At 37.6% G+C, this 20854-nt stretch overlaps 1 protein-coding gene across 2 annotated transcripts in view; it reads left to right on the forward strand.

Moving 5' to 3' along the window:
* The window catches only part of LOC109224079 (uncharacterized protein At3g06530), a 31801-nt gene continuing 11259 nt past the window's right edge, over window positions 313-20854 (forward strand). The window contains exons 1-27 of one of the 2 annotated variants that reach the window (XM_019388641.1): window positions 313-624; window positions 781-994; window positions 1104-1199; window positions 1276-1393; window positions 1479-1652; window positions 2114-2284; window positions 7751-7806; window positions 7914-8003; window positions 8082-8227; window positions 9205-9287; window positions 9407-9526; window positions 10274-10348; window positions 11195-11363; window positions 11451-11584; window positions 11679-11771; window positions 12338-12518; window positions 12817-12911; window positions 13014-13166; window positions 13250-13403; window positions 14720-14853; window positions 15066-15147; window positions 15317-15479; window positions 16612-16687; window positions 16776-16949; window positions 17044-17115; window positions 17243-17347; window positions 19079-19168. In XM_019388641.1, the coding sequence (XP_019244186.1) occupies window positions 471-624; window positions 781-994; window positions 1104-1199; window positions 1276-1393; window positions 1479-1652; window positions 2114-2284; window positions 7751-7806; window positions 7914-8003; window positions 8082-8227; window positions 9205-9287; window positions 9407-9526; window positions 10274-10348; window positions 11195-11363; window positions 11451-11584; window positions 11679-11771; window positions 12338-12518; window positions 12817-12911; window positions 13014-13166; window positions 13250-13403; window positions 14720-14853; window positions 15066-15147; window positions 15317-15479; window positions 16612-16687; window positions 16776-16949; window positions 17044-17115; window positions 17243-17347; window positions 19079-19168 (3372 nt within the window). In that variant the 5' untranslated portion in view covers window positions 313-470. The remainder of the gene's footprint in view (window positions 625-780; window positions 995-1103; window positions 1200-1275; window positions 1394-1478; window positions 1653-2113; window positions 2285-7750; window positions 7807-7913; window positions 8004-8081; window positions 8228-9204; window positions 9288-9406; window positions 9527-10273; window positions 10349-11194; window positions 11364-11450; window positions 11585-11678; window positions 11772-12337; window positions 12519-12816; window positions 12912-13013; window positions 13167-13249; window positions 13404-14719; window positions 14854-15065; window positions 15148-15316; window positions 15480-16611; window positions 16688-16775; window positions 16950-17043; window positions 17116-17242; window positions 17348-19078; window positions 19169-20854) is intronic. The other variant, XM_019388643.1, reaches the window with a different exon arrangement.

Genomic DNA, 20854 nt, shown 5'->3' on the forward strand with positions numbered 1-20854 from the left:
CAAGAGAACTTGTGATTTTTTTTGTTGGAATTTTATTAATTTCTATGAAACACATTTTTAAGAAACTTTTTTAAGTTACTGTATAATTTTTTGCAGGAAGGGAGATTCATTTCATTACGATATCCCTCCTTTTCTGACAATTGTCATTTGACTATTTTGGTACAACTTATGGTCGGAGATACTCTTGTAGTAAACCAATTGTAACATAGTAAAAAATAATACTGTATTATATCAGACTAGTTATTTATTTCAGCCAAAAGAAAAAAAGAAAAAGAAAAAGAAAAAGACCAACTCTATTATAGAATGGGTTGATTCTAAAACCCTAAACCCCAAAAACCATCCCCCTTTTCTCTCAGTCTAAGTCTCAGGTTAACAAAAAGGCTTAAAACTAAAGAAGAGACTCTCTCCTTTAGAAAACCGTCAATACTACGCACGCCGTTGCAGAAGAGAGTTTACAGCTAGGTTTAAGGATGGCGACTTCGTTGGTTGCTCAACTGCAGCGGTTAGCTGTCCCGGATTCTGAGCAGCCGCGTAAACGGCCATTCACTCGACCTTCAATCTTGTTTGACCCTAAAGAAGCCGCTGATATTGAGCTCGACGCCATTCTCAACATTGCTCTCTCAGGTCCCAAGCCACCTTTTAAAATATTCAATAATTAGCTGGACTTCTATTGCTTTTGTTGTTGTTATTATTAATAATAATAATAATAATAATATAATTCATTTGTATTGAACATCATCTAAATGAAGCTTTTGCTGGTGTTTCTTACATGCAATTCAGGTTTGGAGGTGTTAATAAGCATAGAAGAAAAATTTAACAAGTACAAAAATGACTTGTTTAGTTACGGGAGTAGAGAGTTGGATAGAGATTTGATGGGCATTGACGAAAACAACCGAATTAATGCATCAATCAGTTCCTACTTGCATTTGTTATCAGGATATTTCGAGTTATCAGCAGCCCTAAAGACATTAGAGTACTTGATTCGTAGATACAAGTAAGCTAATTCAATTTTGTGCACGCACTCTTTATTGGCGCTTCCAAAAGCAAATGCTAGTTACATTTGTTCTATAACTAACTATTTCATTGATTTTTTTTCCCTACAGAATTCACATGTATAATATAGAGGAATTAATTTTGTGTGCCTTGCCTTACCATGACACGCATGTATTCGTTCGGGTTGTGCAACTAATAGACACTGGGTAAGAATGTTAATGTTTGTTATGCAGTGGAAGAGGTGATGAGATAGAAGAATATAATACCTTCTGCCTGTTTCAGGAATAGCAAATGGAAATTTCTTGAAGGGGTTAAGGCTTCCGGTGCACCACTCCCCAGGAAGATTATTGTGCAACAAAGTATACGTGATTTGGGGATCTTAGATGTTTTGTGCAATTATGTATGTATACGTGATGGTCATTTTGATGTTTTTTTTTTGTATTTTGTTTTGATGTTTTACAAATTTTATGAGTGGAAATATTTAGGTGTCAACTTCAAAGAAGGTTCAGCCATCAAGGCCTGTCACTGGTTTTTGTACAGCTGTAATTTTTGAGGTCTTAGGATCACTCACTACTATAGACAGTGACGTAGTGAGGAGAGTCCTACCTTTTGTGGAATTTGGACTTCAACCAGCCGCCAGAGGAGGAGCCGATCAAAAGGTTAGCTTAGTGGCTTCGTATGTGATAGTTATTTTACGTTATAATCGCTTCTTGACATTCTTTTCCTTTTGCATCTTGTCACCAAAGGCTCCTTAGTGTAAAGATGTCAGGCGTTGTTTGATATTCTAGATTAGAGGTTGGCTAGCTTGACCTGTAATTTATTGATATGGATGCTGTAATGTACAAGTTCTGTTTGGTTGTTAGTGCTACCCTAACAGACATTTATGCATGTTGTAAAATGAGACTGTGGAAATACAGTCATATTTGATGTGTTTTTTTGCATTCCGTTCATGTTAACTTACATTTCTAGAGTCTTTCTTGTAGCTTCCTCTTTTATCTATTTGATTAAAATGTGAAACATGTTCTGTATCGGTGAAGCTATATCATTATATTCAGACATTCTAGAGGCTTCAATCCATAGAACATTCATTGATCTTGTGGTTGGGATTCGGCTTTTGTAGGCTGGTGCATTGATGATCGTAAGCTTACTAGCTGATAAGGTAGCTCTGTCCCCTAAGGTTGTCAAAAGCTTGATGCGTTCCCTTGCTGAAATTGCTCGAGCAGATGCAAGAGATTCTACTGACTTGCAGTGGTGTCGTATGTCTTTGATGGCCCTAATCAATCTTGTCCAGGTATCAGTGTGTTTCATTCAATTTGGTATCAGAGGTGAACTAGAATTTTAGTACTGCCCGTGTCCAGGATCTTGAACAAAATAGTTTTGTCAGTGAACTCGTGAAGCTGCAATGCATAGAAGTGTTTTCAGTATGTGTTCCCTCTGATTTTGATTAGAAGGATGGTAGTTTGCGGTGCTTTCTGATATACTGTCAATGCAAATCATGTTGTGTCCTACTGGAAAGCATTCTGGACTTAAAGGACTGATTTCTTCACCCGATCATTGTGATAGTTTTGTATTTTTTATTTGGCTCTTTATCACTGAGTTACCTTAAAAAGTTATTGTTCGTATGGTCATTGATGCTAAAGAATCAACCAAGAATTAACCAAGAATTAACTACTTGTATACATTTTATGACAGCTAGATATCCAAACGGATATTAGACAGTGTTAAGTGAGCTCAAGAGCGCCTGTGAATTATGATTCTCTTTTTACTATCAACAATTTCTAAAAGCTTAGCCCAACAACCCCACAATGGGTTATAATTTACTAAATCACATGTTTATGTTTTCGGAGCATCACATGTAGAGTTTTTTGGGGGGCCCACTCGGTTTCGAGGAAGGGAGGGCTTGACCAGTCTAAGTAGCGGAGTGGTGGTTACTAATAAGCTTCCTTGTTTGATTGCAAATGGGCAATTGAAAGCTTCCTTATTTGTTATTGGGTTGGTTCCAGGGGGTAAATGGTGTCTTTCTGTTAGTCTATTACTATATTATCGTTGACACCATTTTGTTGCTGATAGAAAATTACGTTGAATTTAAAAAAGAGAAATTTTCTGTATCGGCTTACAGAAATATTTCCTTTTTTTTTTTTGATAAAGTAAGGTGTTTCATTAAGAAAAGCATCAAGAAGATACGTAGTACATAGTTACAGTAGGCCTAGTTACAAAAGAGAAGAACAAAAGAGAGAAGTAGGCCCTATACAAAGTGTCAATCTAGGACAAGAGTACTAACAAAGTCCAAAAAATGTGCAGTACTAATTACTGAGGACAGTTTTGTCCAGCAAAAAAGTTAAAGTAGGCATTTTGCCTTAAGAGAGTGATTTGGAGTTGAGATGCCATCAAGACATCTTCTATTCCTCTATGTCCATGAACACCAAAAAATGGCTGCAGGAATCATCAACCAGATTTTCGTGATGGCCTAATCAACTTTCCACAAACTCTAACTAATGTCTGCCTGTCTCATATTCTGTGGCATAACCCAGCTCAGGCCAAAAATACTGTAGTACATTTTCCATATATCAGTGGCAACTGGGCAGTGCAGGAACAAATGAATGACAATTCCCGATTCCTCCTACATAGATAGCAATTCTCTCGTGTTAAGGTTGTCTTGTGTTAGACAAGCTTCATATAGCAATCCAATTGAAGCATAACAACAACATGCCCAGTATTATCCCACACTGTGGGGTCTGGGGAGGGTAGTGTGTACACTGACCTTACCCCTACCTTGTGAGGATAGAGAGGCTGTTTCCAATAGACCCCCGGCTCAGGAAAATATAAGCACAACATTAATGAAAATATAGACAAGAAGGGACAATACCAAAAAGCCATATAAAAGCAGAATAAAAACAACAAGATAGTAAGGTGATCAACAATGAAAGAAAACAACGGTTAATCATAAAAACCTACTACTAACAGAAAGGGTGACTGTGTGCCAATACTACTGTTATGAACACTCTAGACTATCTACTCTACTGCCCTAATCCTCGACCTCCGCACCTTCCTATCAAGGGTCATTTCCTCGGTCAACTGAAGCTGCGCCATGTCTTGCCAAATCACCTCACGCCACCTCTTCTTTGGCCTACCTCTACCTTTCCGTGGGCCCTCCAATGTCAACCTCTCACACCTCCTCACCGGGTCGTTTGTGCTCCTCCTCCTAACATGACCAAACCACCTAAGCCGCGCTTCTTGCATCTTGTCCTTAATAGGGGCCACACCTACCTTGTCGCGAATAACCTCATTTCTGATCCTATCTAACCTGGTGTGCCCGAACATCCATCTCAACATCCTCATCTCTGCTATCTTCATCTTCTAGACATGAGCGATCTTGACTGGCCAACACTCGGCCCCATACAGCATCGTTGGTCAGACCGCCACTCTGTAGAACTTACCCTTAAGTTTCGGTGGCATCTTTTCATCCATCCCGCCCCAATACGATGTGTGACATCTTTATCAATCTCCCCACCCCCCTGAATAATAGACCCAAGGTACTTAAAACTACCTCTCCTAGGGATGACCTACGAGTCCAGCCTCACCTCCCTCTCCCTTCCTCGAGTCTCGCCATTGAACTTACACTCCGAGTATTCTGTCTTGGTCCTGCTCAACTTGAAACCTTCAGATTCTAGGGTCTGCCTCCATACCTCTAATTGCGCGTTCACACCGTCTCGCATCTCGTCAATCAATACAATATCATCTGCAAATAGCAATGCACCACGGCACCTCCCCTTGGATGTGGCGCGTCAGTACGTCTATCGCCAGAGCAAACAAAAAAGGGCCGAGTGCCGACCCCTGATGCAACCCCATCATAACCGGAAAATGGTCCGAGTCCCTACCATCGTCCTCACTCGGGTCTTTACTCCATCATACATGTCGTTAATCAACCTAACATAGGCAACATGTACACCTCTAGCCTCCAAACATCTCCACAAAATCTCCCTCGGAACTTTGATCGTACGCCTTTTCTAAGTCGATGAACACCATATGCAAGTCCTTCTTTCTCTCCTTATACTGCTCCATCAATCTCCTAACAAGGTGGATGGCTTCTGTTGTCGAACGCCCCGGCATAACCCAAACTGGTTCTCGGAAATAGACACTCCTCCTCACCTTTAGCTCTACCACTCTCTCCCAGACTTTCATAGTATGGCTAAGCAGCTTGATACCCCGATAGTTATTGCAATTTTGGATATCACCCTTGTTCTTGTATACAGGAACCATCGTGCTCCACTTCCACTTTTCGGGCATCTTCTTCGTTCTAAAAATGACATTAGATAACTTAGTGAGCCACTCTAAGCCTGCCTTGCCCTCACTCTTCCAAAACTCCACAGGGATTTCATCCGGCCCGGTCGCTTTGCCCTTGCTCATCTTATGCATAGCCCCCTCAACTTCATCAACTCTAATCCGCTACAATACCCAAAGTCACAACGGCTCCAGGAGAGTTCCAAATCACCCAGTACAATGTTCCTCTCCCCCTCCTCGTTAAAGGGACTATGAAAGTAGGTCTGCCATCTCCGACGTATAAGCCCCTCATCCAACAAAACTCTACATTCTTTGTCCTTGATGCGCTTCACTTGGTCCAAGTTACGCGCGTTCCTTTCTCGCGCCTTGGCTAACCTGAACAACCTCTTATCCCCACCTCGGCCCTCGAGTTCCTCATACAAACAACTAAAAGCTGCAGTCTTGGCCGCCGTAATTGCTAGCTTTGCCTCTTATAAATTGAAGCATATAACCTTAATAGGTAATTTGGTCCTCCATATCAATTTCCATGGCCGTGCATCAAGCACTTGATTTTGAGTGCAGATTTGTTTGTAACAATCTTTGACTGTGAGGATGCCCTTGCTACCCCAACACATGGTGTCTGAAAGATCTTCAACAACATTGTAGCTTTCAACTCTTGCTAGCATTTCCATCAAACTTTCCATCTCCCATTCTTGGACAAACCTTCTCAGATGAGTTCTTGTCCATGGCAATTTGGAAAATGTTAGGATATTCATCCATGATGCTGTGTTATTCAGCCATATGTCCTTTCAAAATCTGATGTGCTCTCCATTACCAGGTTTGGAGTGGATCTTCTGAAAAAATTCATTACTCAATTTTGCTAATATACTTTCAGGGACCAACTCCAGAAGGGGCATTTGCAATTTTAGTGCTCCAGTTGTCTCTTTTCCCATGTTTTGCATCTATCACCTTCTTCCAGAAAGCTTCGTAAATCATGAGATCTGGAATTACATGGCTTAACAGGATTAGTTTCGACATAACTTGTTGGAGAGTATCCTTGTCTATTAATATAACGATATCTTGTATCTTATGTATTTCCCTCTGACGCATGGTTCCTGATAAGAGTTTTGGATACAATTGAGATTTAAGATAAAAGGTAAAAGAGTTATCTGCATGCATGCATCACTTTGCTTTATGACTTGTCTTTTTTCTTTTTGGGGATAACTTGTTCTTTTGTGAAGGATAACTTGTCTATTTTTCTTTATAAGTTAATAATAGTGTTGTTGCATGCACATCTATCTTGGACCTTCATCTATCTATGCCATATTAAAAACACAAAAGCTCTTGGCTGAATGTTGACCGACCTTTTTGCCCTTCAAAAATAAAATTTTGCATAGGACAAAATCATCAATTGAGTTTTCCCTAAAATTTAGGAGTTCTAAATCAACTAAATTTTGTGCACTAAATCCTCCTTTCTTTTAAATATGTAGGAATTTCTAATATTAAATACCTTTTAAATCCTTTCCTTTTTTAAATTATGTAATATTACAGTTTGTAAGAGGCAAGTAATATCAAAACTGGAAAAAAGGAAAATCAGTAGTGAAGTGATGTGGTTTTAATTAAATTTCCGTTGTTTATCAAAATAAGGTGGCATTCGTTCTCACTGTAGGTGAAAAAGATTATATTTTGATTTTTTCCAAGTTCTCCATAAACTGATTTTTCTATTAATATTTTATAGAGCAAGCACATTAATTTCAATTTTTGCAAAACTTTAAAAAATTTCGAAGACGTTTTTCAGTTTTACAAACTTAAATTTTGTTTTTTGGAAAACTTTACGAAATTATTTTTAACACATCCGTCAAAATAAAGGCCACTTAAGCTCCTTTACATGATAATTGATGTATTTATGTTCTAATCACACAAATCCGACCTATCAATGTTAAACAAAGTAACCCAAACATAATTGTTCCAGAGGCAATTGTTTTGTACTCCCTCCGTTCCAATTTATGTGAACCTGTTTGACTGGGCACGGATTTTAAGAAAAAATAAAGACTTTTAGAATTTGTGGTCCTAAACAAGTTAAAAAGGGCCCGAGAGTATTAGTGTGGTTATAAAAGCTTCTTATTAAGGGTAGAATTGTAAGTTTAAGCTAAATTGTTTCCATATTTAGAAAGGGGTCATTCTTTTTGGAATGGACCAAAAAGGAAATAGGTTCACATAAATTGGAACGGAGAGTATCATTTTGTTTTTATCAAGCACAAGTACCGGAATAACAATTGATGAATACTTGCGGAAGCACATAACGGATTTATACCTTGTAAATTTTTATAGAACTTAAACACACTGTTTAAAAATATTTGTATATTTTTTAAAATAGGAACATATCCTTTTCTTTTACAATGTTGGCAATTGGCATGCTGGTTGAATTTCGTAAGAGTTTTAGGAATTGTGACTATGTCTCTAACTTCTTACTTCTGTTTAAAATCATTTTGTGCAGTTGCAATCTGTTGAAATTTTCCCCAAGAAGATCATTGATATACTTAAGGACATCAGGTATTATGTTGTACCCTGCTCATGTACCAAACATACTAGACCCATGTTGCCTTGGTCGGAAATTTATAACTAGCCTCTGAATCCTGTTTCTCGCTGTTTGTCTAAAGGGATATTTCGGGACTTCTAAGTGAATTGGCAGAGGAGTTCAACACAGAGAAATTTCTGGCCTTGTTTTTGGACTCTCTTGTCGAGTACAGGTGGGAATGGCTGCTTTACCTGCTGAGGAGTTTCTCTATTTGCTGGCACCTTTGACTTTAATGTTTTATGTTTTGTAGTTGTTACGATGATCTATGCCATGGGACTTTATTGTCTGTAGTAGAGATGGTTCCTTTAAAAGACTTCATAGCTCATATAGTCTCAAAGCTGCTTAACACATCTTTGAGAATATTGAAGGACAATGAATCAGCAGCTGCAGATACAGGTCTACCATTTTTAAAGATTGACATGCCCGCCATCTATTCATCCTATTGCATTTTAAAGACTTTCATTGATTTGGCAACATGATGTGCATAATTGTCCCATATGCTATAACTAGTTAAGTAGGCACACACTGTCTGAATGACTGCTTAAATTAAGTTCTATTAAATGTTGATAAAAGGAAAAAGATATATTTGGGTACTAAGAAAAGAAGCAAGAGGCGGGGGTTAAGTGGCAGATTGGAAATGAAATGAAATAAACTCCCATTCTGTTAAGTGGTGACCTTTTTACTTTGTAGTGGTTGAAGGGGTATTATGGGAAGAAACATGTAAGTGCTTTGCTCACCCTTAGTGATAGGTTCTTGATGCTCTGTAACTAAATACTTATTCTAGACTTTTTGCTCATATGATCTCAAAGCTTCTTAACACATCTTTGAGAATATTGAAGGATAATGATTCAGCAGCTGCAGATACAGCTCTACTTTGTTTTAAGATTAGCTTGCCCACCATCTATTCATCCTATTACATTTAGAATACTTTTATTGATGTTGCAACATGATGTACATAAAACTCATATATGGTATAACTAGTTAAGTCATACACTGTCTGAGATCTGTGCTTCAATATCTATTAAATGTTGATAAAAGGGAAAAAAATAAATTTGGCTACAAAGAAAAGAAGCAAGAGAAGGGGAGGGGGAGAAAGGGGAATAAGTGTCAGAGTGGAAATGAAATAAACTCTCATTCTGTTAGGTGGTGCCTTTTTACTTTGTAGTGGTTAAGGGGGTATTATGGGAAGAAACATGCAAGTATTACACTACTACTTTGCTCAGCCTTAATGATGTTGATTCTTGATGTTCTGTACCTGCATATCTGAATAAGCACAGGCTTCTCAGATCCTGTAGTTCTTGAATAATATTCCTCTTTCTGCTTTTGCTCGCCTGTATTTCTTTCTCATATCATTCTATGCTTATAATTGTCAGGGAGCCGGTGCAATCTGATATTGGTTTCTCTCCTTAAGAAATATCTGTTTGAGTCACGTGAAGCTGTTAACAGATATATCGAGGTTCGTGTTTGTTGCTTGCCTCTCCAATCTCCATATCCTCTGATGTTTTTGATCCTTTCTTATTTATGGGGTAATTGTGTGGTTCGGTGTAAACTATCTTTCTTCTTCTTTGCATGCAGGATGTTAAACTGCGGTCCAAAAATGACTATGAAATAGTTATCAGGATGTTGAACTGTAATTTGGATCTTTCACATGAAATATCTGGTTCAAAAGTTTGGTTTGCCTTGGAACATCCAAAGGTATATTTGTTTACTTTTCCATATTATATATTTCTACTTGATGGCTTTACCTTTTGGGCTGGCTACTTTCCTCTTATCTTTTTCCGTGTAAGCGCTGTGTTGCTAGAAGATAAAGTAAAAAGATATTTTACCCAAAAAAAAAAGAAATTTTGCACTTCACATCTTCAAATACATGAAAGACATGAGCATGACTGCATGATTGGGAGCAACCTTGATTTTTCCCCCTGATAATTGGGAGCAATCTTCAAAGCAGCAGCACTTTGTTGGCGGTAATATGATATTTTCCACTAAATTGACCGGAATGGGTGCAGATTCGCCCCCATTGCTAGTTTTCTAGCTGCAAGAAAAGCAGCCTAAGTTCATAAAAAATTAAAACAGTCAGAAAGATAGCATCCGTGTTGCATTCCAGTTGGTATTTTGAGTTAAAAAGTTAGCCAGGAAAATGCAGTCACCCATCTTTAAGAAACTTCACCAGTATGAATGAGTTCTTCAACTGATGAACCTAGTGATATTGGCGTTTGAAGAAGTGCAGTCATTTTTCAATATAAAATGATTCTGTACTTTGTAAATGTTGTTTTAAAGAATAGATCATCATGAGTCTGTACTTTGTGTAACTTTTGTTTTAAATAATAGATCATTATGAGTCTGTACTTTTACTTGTTGTTTTAAAGAACTTCTGAGATCAAATTCAGTTGTTTTTGGTACAAACTATTATTTTTTATGCATTTGTTTGTCTTTTACTGGCAGGCAGAGGTTCGACGATCTGCGCTTCTGGGTCTGGATGTCCGTGGTATGTTAAATGTTGAAGCAGCTGACTCTCAGGTAATGCTTCATTCCATTAATCTAAGATATGTTGTACTCCCTTTCTCAACTATTTGTCCTTTACTGTCGTTCCTTGATTTGGTGGGGAGAGAAATTGATGCTCCAATAAGATCATAAGCAAAATTGGTATTGTTACTCTTCTTTATGTGATAGTGTCTGCAAAGCTCTGGCAATTGAGCTGTATTCTGAATTACCAAGGCATTGAGCAGATCTTCAGTTTTTGTGTATTAGATATACTCCTATCAAACTATTAACATGAATAATTGATATAACTTTTCTGCGGTGACTTCATCTTTGGGCCATTTTTACCATAAGCGAAATGAGATAATATGTTGAAGACCGCAGGGTTGCAGTAAAAGTTTAGCTTATACTGATGTGATTCTTGATGATTTTCTTTCTGACGTTCAGCTATTTATGTAGCTTATTGAACATCAAGCATGCTCCCAAGTTTTTGGTTGCTGAATGCTAACTTCCTCAGTTGGGACGTTTACGGATTACAAGACATGGCTTTGTACTGTAATGGGGAAGAAAATGCCTTTGTACTATGTTTGGGAAGCTCTAGTCTTCATTTTGGTGGTTGTGTTACTTGGCACCATTCGAAATGGTTGAAGGACTTGTGCTTTAAAAGTTTTACTGGAACATGACTTTGCAATATTAATTGGTTGTTGCGTGCAGCTGTGTCTTTTCAAATAATTGTAATTTGGTGGTTTATTTTATTTGGTATGCGAGCTTATCTAGAATTTGGTGCTCATATATTCTGCATCAATATTTTATGAGGTGCATTGAATTAGTCTATTGATGAATCTCTTTCCACTACATTTCCCTAATATCTGCTCTTTCATTCAGAGATTTGGCACCATTCAAGATGCTATACTATGCCGGCTCTATGATGAAGATTTGACTGTTGTTCAGGCAGCTTTAAATCTAGAGGCATTGCCCGAAATAATAAGTGCTCCACTTCGTATTGATGCATTCAAGAATGTGCTCCAAAGATGCATCTTGATATTAGCATCAAGTATGTTGAATTTTGCATTTGGTGAATTTTGTCCAAAATTGGACCTTTATATACTAGCATTTTTGCATTAACTCCTCAAAATTACAGGTGCATCTCGTGGTGCCTCAGTGGCGGTTGACGTTGCTCTGTCTTGCCTCCAGCATGCTACAGTGCTAGATGAGGATGAATATGTGAAGATGGTGGCGGCATTAGTTTTTCCCTTTGTTATAATAATTCCAAAGGTTTCATTTAAGAGTTTCACTTGTTCCCTTTTAGCCGCAGATCTTGCATAATTAGCTTGCTGATTACTTTATTTTTTTTTGATGCTTAATACAGACCCAAAGATTAAATTTGAAAGCGGTTGAAATGGCCAAGCAAATGAAGTGGCCTTTCTATGAGAATCTGGTCAGTGTTTCTCTACTGGATAAGGTAATGGTTATTATTATATTGCCATGTATCTCTTGTTTATTATCGTATAGCAGTTCATCCGATAATGATAAGATTGCCAGTCTTGATTTGAAACCATAAATAAGTCTTTTAAGTTTTAAGAATTTCCAGTTGTGCTCAGTTTGTCGCATAGCATGTTTTACCGGCCGCTGTAATTGTTCTGTAGAATCTGAACATAGTAATCTAGGTAGTCACAAACTCCAACTGCTATTTAATTTTGCAATGAGTATTTTGGTTTATTTCTTTCTTTATATTCGGATGTAAAAATATGTGTGCATAACATAATGTTAGCAGAAATCAATTTCTGGACTTGCTTTTAGTGAGCTAGCAAATAAATGATTGCAGAAGCCTATTCCATTTACAAATTAAATCTTTCTCTTTCCTTTACCTTTGGGGGCAATGGGAGGTTGACTGGAATGCCCCAACTGTTAAGAAAAGACTTTATCGTGAAAAATCTTAAACCGAACCTTTTGTTCTTCTTTTGAACTTGGTAAAAGAAAATGAACGATCATTGAACTAATCTTGCGTTTTTTTATATTTATATTCAGAAATTAGATTCTGGGAAAATATCCTCAATGAACGTGGAAAACATTAATGTGTTAGCAAAAGCATTGTCAACACATCCCGAGGAATACTTTCCTTGGCTGGTAGAATGCTGCAAAACCTTGGAACTGTCAAAAACCTTGTTCTTGTTGGTGTTGTTGCAATCTTTCACGCTGCTCGAAACAGGTAATTTTATGACTATGATTTGATGCGCTAGTGCTCGCACTCTATCCTCGTCTTTCATTCTTGACTATGGTGTTGCCTTCTTGCATTTTCTTCAATCTCCTTATTAGAGACTCTGCTACTGATTCAAATTTCAAAACTCAGGACTGTACAAGCTAATTTTTAATATTTGACAAAGGTGTAGAGTGAGTTGAAGAGATACTTTTGCTCTTTACTGTTAGAATTCTAATGTTAGATCAGTGCAACTTTCTTTTGGAAAATGTTGTGTTTTTTACTTTTGACTCCTCCCCTTCATTGTTAGGAGATGCTCGATTTTCAACCTTCTTTGCCACTTGCTTTCCGATCCTCCGAATGGAGTGGGAGTTGCTTGAGTCTTCAGGGAATATTTCAGAAGAGGTAGCTGCTATGCTGTGATTTTTTGCCATTCACAGCAGCAAATAAATGTTGCTTGGTTTTTGGCGCCATCTTTTGCTAATTACCTACCTTACACAATCACAGTTCAACCCTGGATTATGGGAGGGAGACATTGCTGGACTTATTGAACATATGGATGCTACCAACCCGAAAGTACTCAACGGTGAAATTCTTACTAGCTTGTTTTGGAGGCTGCTTGGATCATTTAATAAAGTGGCTGCTGAAACAGGACCTTTGGTTGGTGACCCTTTTTTTGTTTTTACTATCTATTTTTTTCCTGCTTTTTGGTCACCTGATGCGTTTCCTGTCTCCATTTGCAGGATAAGAAAGAGAGCTGGTTATGCTGCTTTCGGGAACTGTTTGTTCTTATTGTATCCAGCACGAACCATGTTTTCAAGAAGCATCTGTGTAATGTTGTTGCAAAATGCAAGATCCAGACATCGCACTTCCTCTCAGAGTTCTTTACTGATGAAGGTTTTGAGACAGATCCTTTAACTTCTTCATCATTCTGTTTGAGTGTTGTTATTGCGGACTCATTTTTTATGTTCCTTGTAATTGTCATCCGTCCTTTTTAAGCTGTCCTATCTTGACACTTGATAATATGAATTCCTGGAAAGGCTCCTGCCTTACATTTGCTGTTAATAACCCATGGTGACATATTGTTTTTCCTAGTTGTAAATTTACTTTTCTCTCAAAATTCTTTACTGAGGGAGGTTTTGACAATGTTTCCTTTACATTCTTGTTTATTTGGTAACCTGTGTTGCTATCACTAATTTTACCGTCAATCCTTTTTAATATTCCTCTCTTTTAGTTAACGATTGCAAAAAGTTCCTTTCATGCAGTTGTCATTCATCAATTGTTGATGCTTAGCTTATCAATTCCTGGATAGGCACTGACCTGTCCACTACTGAAACCATTGCGTTCAGTAATGGTGGAACATTTTTGTTCAAGTTTGCATATACACTTCCCTATTCTGATTGGTAGTTTCTTCTGAGATTAAGGTCCTTTGAATTACAAGTTTTTCTGCTCAAATGAAATGGTTGCTATGCAAGCTCTTAAAGAACATTAGCATCTAAAAGCATCCGTAGAATACAAGCATGTTGAAACTACATTCAACCTCATCTATAATATGTGAAATTTAGTTAAGAAGTGAAGCTAGTAAATGTGCTATTAAAAAATTTAATGTTCGTACAAGTTCTCTGGAGAAGAACCTTGTCAATTTGTCTCTCTGGGCAATCAGTCCATCGCCTTACCTTTTCTCCAGCAAAAATTGATTTCGTTGTTAACTTTCTCTTTCTCTGAGAAAGAAATGAACCTTGTCAATCTTTTTAGTGAGTTCATGATTAGTAATTGGGGAATATTGCTCTGAAGAGTACATTCATACTGGATTTGCGGGCTTGTATGGATATACTATGCGTATCTTGTATGGTCTCTCAAGTATACTTGTGAATTATGAACTCTGCACATCAAGGGAACAAAATTGATGGACGGCAAAGATACACTTTAGGGTAACTTTTGAAAGTGATTGAACTTCCTAGTTTTGCCAATAGTGGTAGGTCTGCTGAAGTTTAAGAAAGGGTTGTTTCAGAAAAGGGGGCCCATGACAGTTGCTTGAATAATAGATTGTTATAATGGCAGAGATGCTTCCTTGATGTTTATGAAATTGGTGAGGATGGCCATTCTGGTCCAGTTAACTGTATGGAATTTTTCATTCACTGGTCTGTTGTGATCTTCCTTGAGGATTTGTGTTATTCTGTTTTACTATATTGTTGATTGTTTTGATCCTGCAGGAGTTTCTGCCTCTGTCCTTATTGGAAGTCTTCATGCTTGCACATCTCTTTGCGCTCGTCCGGATGAGAGTCTCACTTTTCAACTCTTTGCTGAATTTCCTTCGATCCTAGTTCCGCTATCAAGTGATAACCAGGTTTTGCATTTATTTCTTAGATCTAGAATGTTTCAGCAAAACAACTCAAGACTGTTCTCCTAGTAAATTTTCAGGTTGACCTCTTTTTGTAAAAAGGGACACATTTTAGCTTGTCTTTTTATCAGAGGAAAGAGGAAACATTTTGTTGCCTATGCTTTTGATGGTGTTCTGTTTCACGTATGTAAACGACATACTATTCTTTCTATATATAGGATGTGCGCACAGCTGCAATGAACACCATTGAAGGACTTCTCTCCTTGTGGTCGCGTGTTAATTCATCCAGATCTAAAAATGGTATTCCTCAGTCATAAGTCAGTCAACTCTCCTCTATTTTTTGTGTACCACTCTTGTGTGGGGCATTTTTCCCACATCAACATATTAGTTCTTTACCCCAGGAAAAAATAAAGGTTCTCTCATGATGTCTTTCTCTTCCATATGGCATTAACATTATGCAAAATGACAGGTCTGCACGCTGTCTGGGTTCATTTTTTGGGAGAACTATTGGGCTTAATAGTTCAGCAGAAGAGATTGCTAATATCGGACAAAAATGTCCTCTCATCATTGTTTTCATCATTGCTGGGCTCGTCCAACGACTCTCTCTTAGTGCAACACAATATTGGAAAGAGGTTGGCTCTGTGCTCCATTAAGACCCATCACTTTTTGCAGTAAATGTTGCATTCTTTGCTAATATCGGACATATTTCTGTTGCATTTCTTTGGCAAGTTACTGCACGACCAAAGCCTAGGAAATCTGAGCATTTATTATAGAATTAGTAATATCTAGATTTGTTGATGTATTTGTTGAACTTGCATGCAAGCGTGTGCCCTAGTGGTCAATGAAGCAGCTAGAAACCATGGGTGGTCGTTCAAACCCAAATGGAGATAAAAAACGACCAGTGATTTTTCTCTTTTGTCTTGGTGGGCAAAGTTACCCGGTACCTATGTTGGTGGGAGGTAGCAGGTACCCGGTGAAGGAGTCGAGTTACATGCAAGCTGGATCGCATGCCACTGTTAAAATTTTTTATCTGTTGAAGTTGCAGCATTGATATATTTTTTGGTTGAATGTGAGTAGTGGGATAATTGATTGTTTTGTCATTGTGGTGTCACTCTGAAAAGCTTTGTGGAGATTTCTGTAGATCCTTACAATTTAACTTTTTCTAAAAGATTGCCTTCCCACTTTTCTCAGGCCTGTAGCGGCTGGGTCTATGTTAACTTTTGCTTTTATCTCTCGAAGTTGGCAAACCTTTTTGCTTAGTTGTATCTTAGTATTGCTGTGACCATCTCGAGCGATCTTTCCCCTTTCGGACATGCTTAGTCAGTCATAGTTGTTAACTTATTTCTACATTTCTCTGTAACTTTTAGAGGAGTTATATTACCACTTGTTCTAAAGCATGTAGCTGTGTGTACTTTGCAGTTAATAAAAGGTCAATATTTCTGGTGAAGGAGAACAAACCTAACAGACCCTGTTGTGGTTTTTTTTTAAATTTTTTTGTAACGCTTTTGAAAAATCTTCCGCAGAAGACAGTTTTATGTATAAATAACCATAATCGCTGTAGCTTGAGCTTTGTCTATTTATTTGTCTATTAGAATCTGTTATTAATGATGGTTGGCTTTTTGTTGATTCGTAATGGTTTTTATTAATGGTTGTTAAACTTGGGGCTTGTTGAAAGGCTTATTCTTAGAGTCTTGTCAGATGTCAACATCATCTTATGTACAATCACCTTGCATTAATGGAGGTTGCTTATTTTTCCTTTTGCAGATTTGATCAGACTACTAAAGATGAAATCCTGGCTTTCTTGATAGGTTCTGCCCTTAGATATTCTGCGTATGCTAAGGTTGGCCTTGATAATATGTTTATACATGCAATGTTCTGCTTTATTTTATTTTGACATAGTCTACAACTCTTGACAACCTGTATTGCAGCTGAAGATTTTGTCGTTGCTTAAAGGCGTTGGAGATAGGGTTATACGTGTTCATGGTGTTGAGTCATTAATGCTTGCTCTTCTTGATAGACGCCAGAAATGTCATATTCGGTTTGACAAGTCATGCCATAAGCTGTCACAAGTTGAAGTCACTATTCTTTGTCTTCTACTGGAGGTAAAGTTGTAAAATATCTACAGCCCTTCTATTAGCTCCTATTATGTTGATCTAAGCTTCTCACAAGTTTGACTTGGATTGTCGTTGTTCATAGATGTGTATAATGCCTTCTACTACTACTGTTGGTGACCTTGGCTTCTTGGACCCAATATTAAAGGCCTTGCAGGTTAGCTGACCTTTATCCTTACCCTCCCACCTTTTGGGCATGTACCTTTGTAGATTTTTGTACTTTGATGAAGCTTAACCTTCCAAGTATCTTCTGACTGATAATATGCCATACTTTCTGGCCCTAGGTCAGCAACGTGTCGTCCGTAGACCCTGCTGTTCTGAAGCCTTGTATGACTGTCCTGGGGGTTCTTAGCAATTCCTTCTTCGCAAATCTGAAGACTGGCACTCAGGTTAATGATTGCACATTTATCACCTTTGCTCTATATGCAAAGACGGATTTGAAGCAGTTTTCTCCTCATTTTTTCTCATGGATTTTTCATCTTAGCGAGCCAAAGGATGTTCATGTTAAGAAAAAAAAGAGAGCTGATTGACGCATGCTAGTGCTCCAGTACTTGCTCAATAATATGTTTTCTATTACTTTGGCTATATATATGTGCGTGCGTGTGTGTGTGTGTGTGTGTGTGTGTGTATGTGTGTATTCTTTTCTTATTTGGCTATTTTGCATATATGAAGCTGTTCTTTTGGTTATTTCTATGTGTCCATTGCCTGATATATACTCCCCATTCCATTTAGTTGTCATGTTTACTAAAATAGTTGTTCCAAAATACTTGTCATTTTAGAAATCAAGAAAGAATTAATTATTTTTTCCACCTTTACCCTTACTCTAATAAATGGGGAGTATATTGATGTAGGGAAAGGAAGGCAAGTAATAATTGAGCTGAAAGAATAAATAAGGGTAATTTAGTCAAATTCTCCTTTTAATTGACGTTTTCTTGAGGGCGTGCATAAGGCAAACATGCCAAGTAAAACGGAACGGAAGGAGTACCTAATAAAGTACTTGCGCTGCTTGAATTGGATTCAGGGCAGAATTATGCCATGTAAACAATCTGAGAATTTTGTTGGTGTTCAATGGGTGATGCCAAGCACTGTAAAAGGAAATGTTATATAGCTGGGCCGGTTTCCGTAGAAGAAGAAAGCAAAAGGCGTGGAAGTTCGCCCCGTTAGCTCTCATGTGGATAGTTTGGGGGGAGAGAAATAGGAGAGCTTTTGAGGGGATTGAGTCTCCTTTTTCACATCTTAAGAATAGTCTTTTATCTTTGGTCGCTTTTTGGTGCACTCATATAGCCCCTACTTGTATAGAAGACTGGGCTTCTTTTGTAGAGAATCATGTTTTGATGTAAATTCTCTACTTTTTGGTATACTTCTTGTATGCGGGAGTTTCTTCTCCCTTTTGATTAATACAATTTACCTTATCAAAAAAAAAAAAAACCATCTGAGAATTTTCACCGAGTCTAGTATTTTAAGGGTTTACATGTGGTAAATGCATTTTAAGCCTGTTGTTAGGTTAACTGCCTTTGTGTTTCTGTAGGTCTACTGACCAGCCAGCATAAGTTTATAATGCAGCACGTTTTCTTATTGTCTATGGCAATGTAGTGATGGCCTCTTCAAGTCTGCTACCTTAAAGAGGATAAGAAGGGGAAACCATAGAAATAATTCCATTTCTGGCACTCTCTTGTTCTGGTGAAAAAGAGGGAATAGATTCTCTCTTCTATAAGTGGGAGAGAGTTTTCTCCATCACTCATAGATTCTCTTCTCAATCTTTACTGATAAAGATATACTTCTCATTGAGTAATGCATTTCTTTTTGGTATTTCATGCTGTCTTGGCTTCTTTTTATCTACTTTTGCTACTATTATATTCTTTAGTTTGTTGAGTGCATGCATGCCTGATAGGAGTTTCTCCTCCATTATTATATTCTTCTCAGTCGCTTAGTATGTGGATGCTTCATTCTTCATACTGTCTAGACTTCTTTGACTACTTTTGCTGCTATTCTCTTCTTTCTGATGGTAGAGTGCATGAACTTGAATCTCTCTTTTTTTTTTTTTTTTTTAATTTAACAAAAAGTATGTTTCCTGGAAACTTGTATTTGTCAATGTCATTGATTATGGTTTGAATTTTCAGGATCTTGTCTTTCGGCATCTTGTAGTCTTGTTTAGCAGTACCAATGGGGATATACAAAAAGCTACAAGAGAAGCCTTGCTTCGCATTAATGTATGTTCCATACTTTCTTCTCATCTGATTTGCAGTGATTATTCATTATCTAAGCATGTTCCAAGTTCATTTTGCAGAATATCTGGCACCAATTAACATTCACTTATAAGAAGTCTATGTGAAACTAATATAGCTCATTGAAATGAGAAAAATGTGTCTATAGAACACCCAAATCCAAAGTCTAACTCTGTGTTCTATGACTTTAAAGCACTCTTTTGCAGCAAGAAGTCTTGCCAGCACAATTACTTACTAATAGTACAGTGTGTCTATATCTTAACTGAAGCGTATAGGTGACAAGTTGGTTATGTACAAAGCACATAGGTGAGAATGCTCGCGGCAATAAACGATAGACTTGGGAATCTGTCGGTGTCTTCACGTGTAGATTTTTGTTTGGCACTTGGTACATTCGAATAACCCTTAGAACATTGCTTGCTTCGTTTGATTTGGAACCTGCAAAAATTTAAGGCTTTCATATGGTCTCTGCGTTCTAGCTTATGGTAGACTTAACCCCAATTACCAATTGTAATTGAGAAGACCATACAAGTCCATTAACCCTAATTTTGTGTCATGTGATAGGGTGGTAGTTAACCTCAGTTACATGTCCTCTACATTGTAATGTATAGGAGTGTTCAATCGGTTGGTTCAGTCTCTTTTTTTTTGAGTACTCGATCCAGTTTATTTGATTGTCGCTGTTGGTGTTTCGTTCAGTTGTTCTTTTCTCGGTTTGATTTTCCCAATTCAGTTTTCCAGTTTGGGACCCAACTAGTCTTGTTTAAAATTACAATTTTTTTTAAATACATAAAGTCGTTCTCTTATGGTAAAGAGAATCCAGTCTTTCCTGATCTTGTACACCTCAATGATATACTTCAATTTGTGTGGAAAAATTAGAATTTGATCATTGTGCTCTCCAAATCGGGAATAGTACACAAATGCTGTTCTCAGACAAGGGAATCATTCCTCTATAAAAAAGGTATCTTTCTCGTGTATATGAAATTGAAACCAACAATTATGCAAGAAATCAGAAAGATGGCATCATTAGCTGAGCCTGAGCATATTGTGGGTTGCGTGAAGCAAATGATCAGACACCAAGAAAGGGCTCTGAAGACAACGACAAGATAGTTGAATTACTCAATATCAGATATGTAAATGTTTGTGCAGAGAAAGGCAAAAGATAAGCAGTTGGCTGATGCTAGTGATAAAGGGAGTAAGGGACTAACTCTATGGATGATTATTACACTACTGAAATCACTTATTTTGTACCTTGAGCTGCAAATTAAGAAAAAGAATTCATCTATGCGATTGTCAGAAAATAATGTTAACCAGTGTAGGAAACGCAAAAGAGTGTTTAGGCTGAGATCAATAAGGAAAATAGTATACCAATTCCCAGAATTTCATAAGCAACAATATGTAAACGAACACAGAATGGTGAGTAGATTCTTCATTTCTCTAGTGAGTCAATGCCACCTAAGGAGACATTGGCAGACAGAATGGAGAGGAGAATGCAAACACTAACGGTAACCTGTAGTGGAAAGCTGTTATGTTCATAAATAAACAACCGAAAAGAAACATAAAACCGGAAAAAACCAGATAAACTGAACTTTTTGGTTGAGTCAGTTTCTGTCAGTCAATTTGAATAATAAACACCTTTGTCCTTATGCTAAACCGAAGAATATACACCGCAATCCA

The sequence above is a fragment of the Nicotiana attenuata genome, chromosome 3, assembly GCF_001879085.1.
Source record: "Nicotiana attenuata strain UT chromosome 3, NIATTr2, whole genome shotgun sequence".
NCBI lineage: Eukaryota > Viridiplantae > Streptophyta > Magnoliopsida > Solanales > Solanaceae > Nicotiana > Nicotiana attenuata.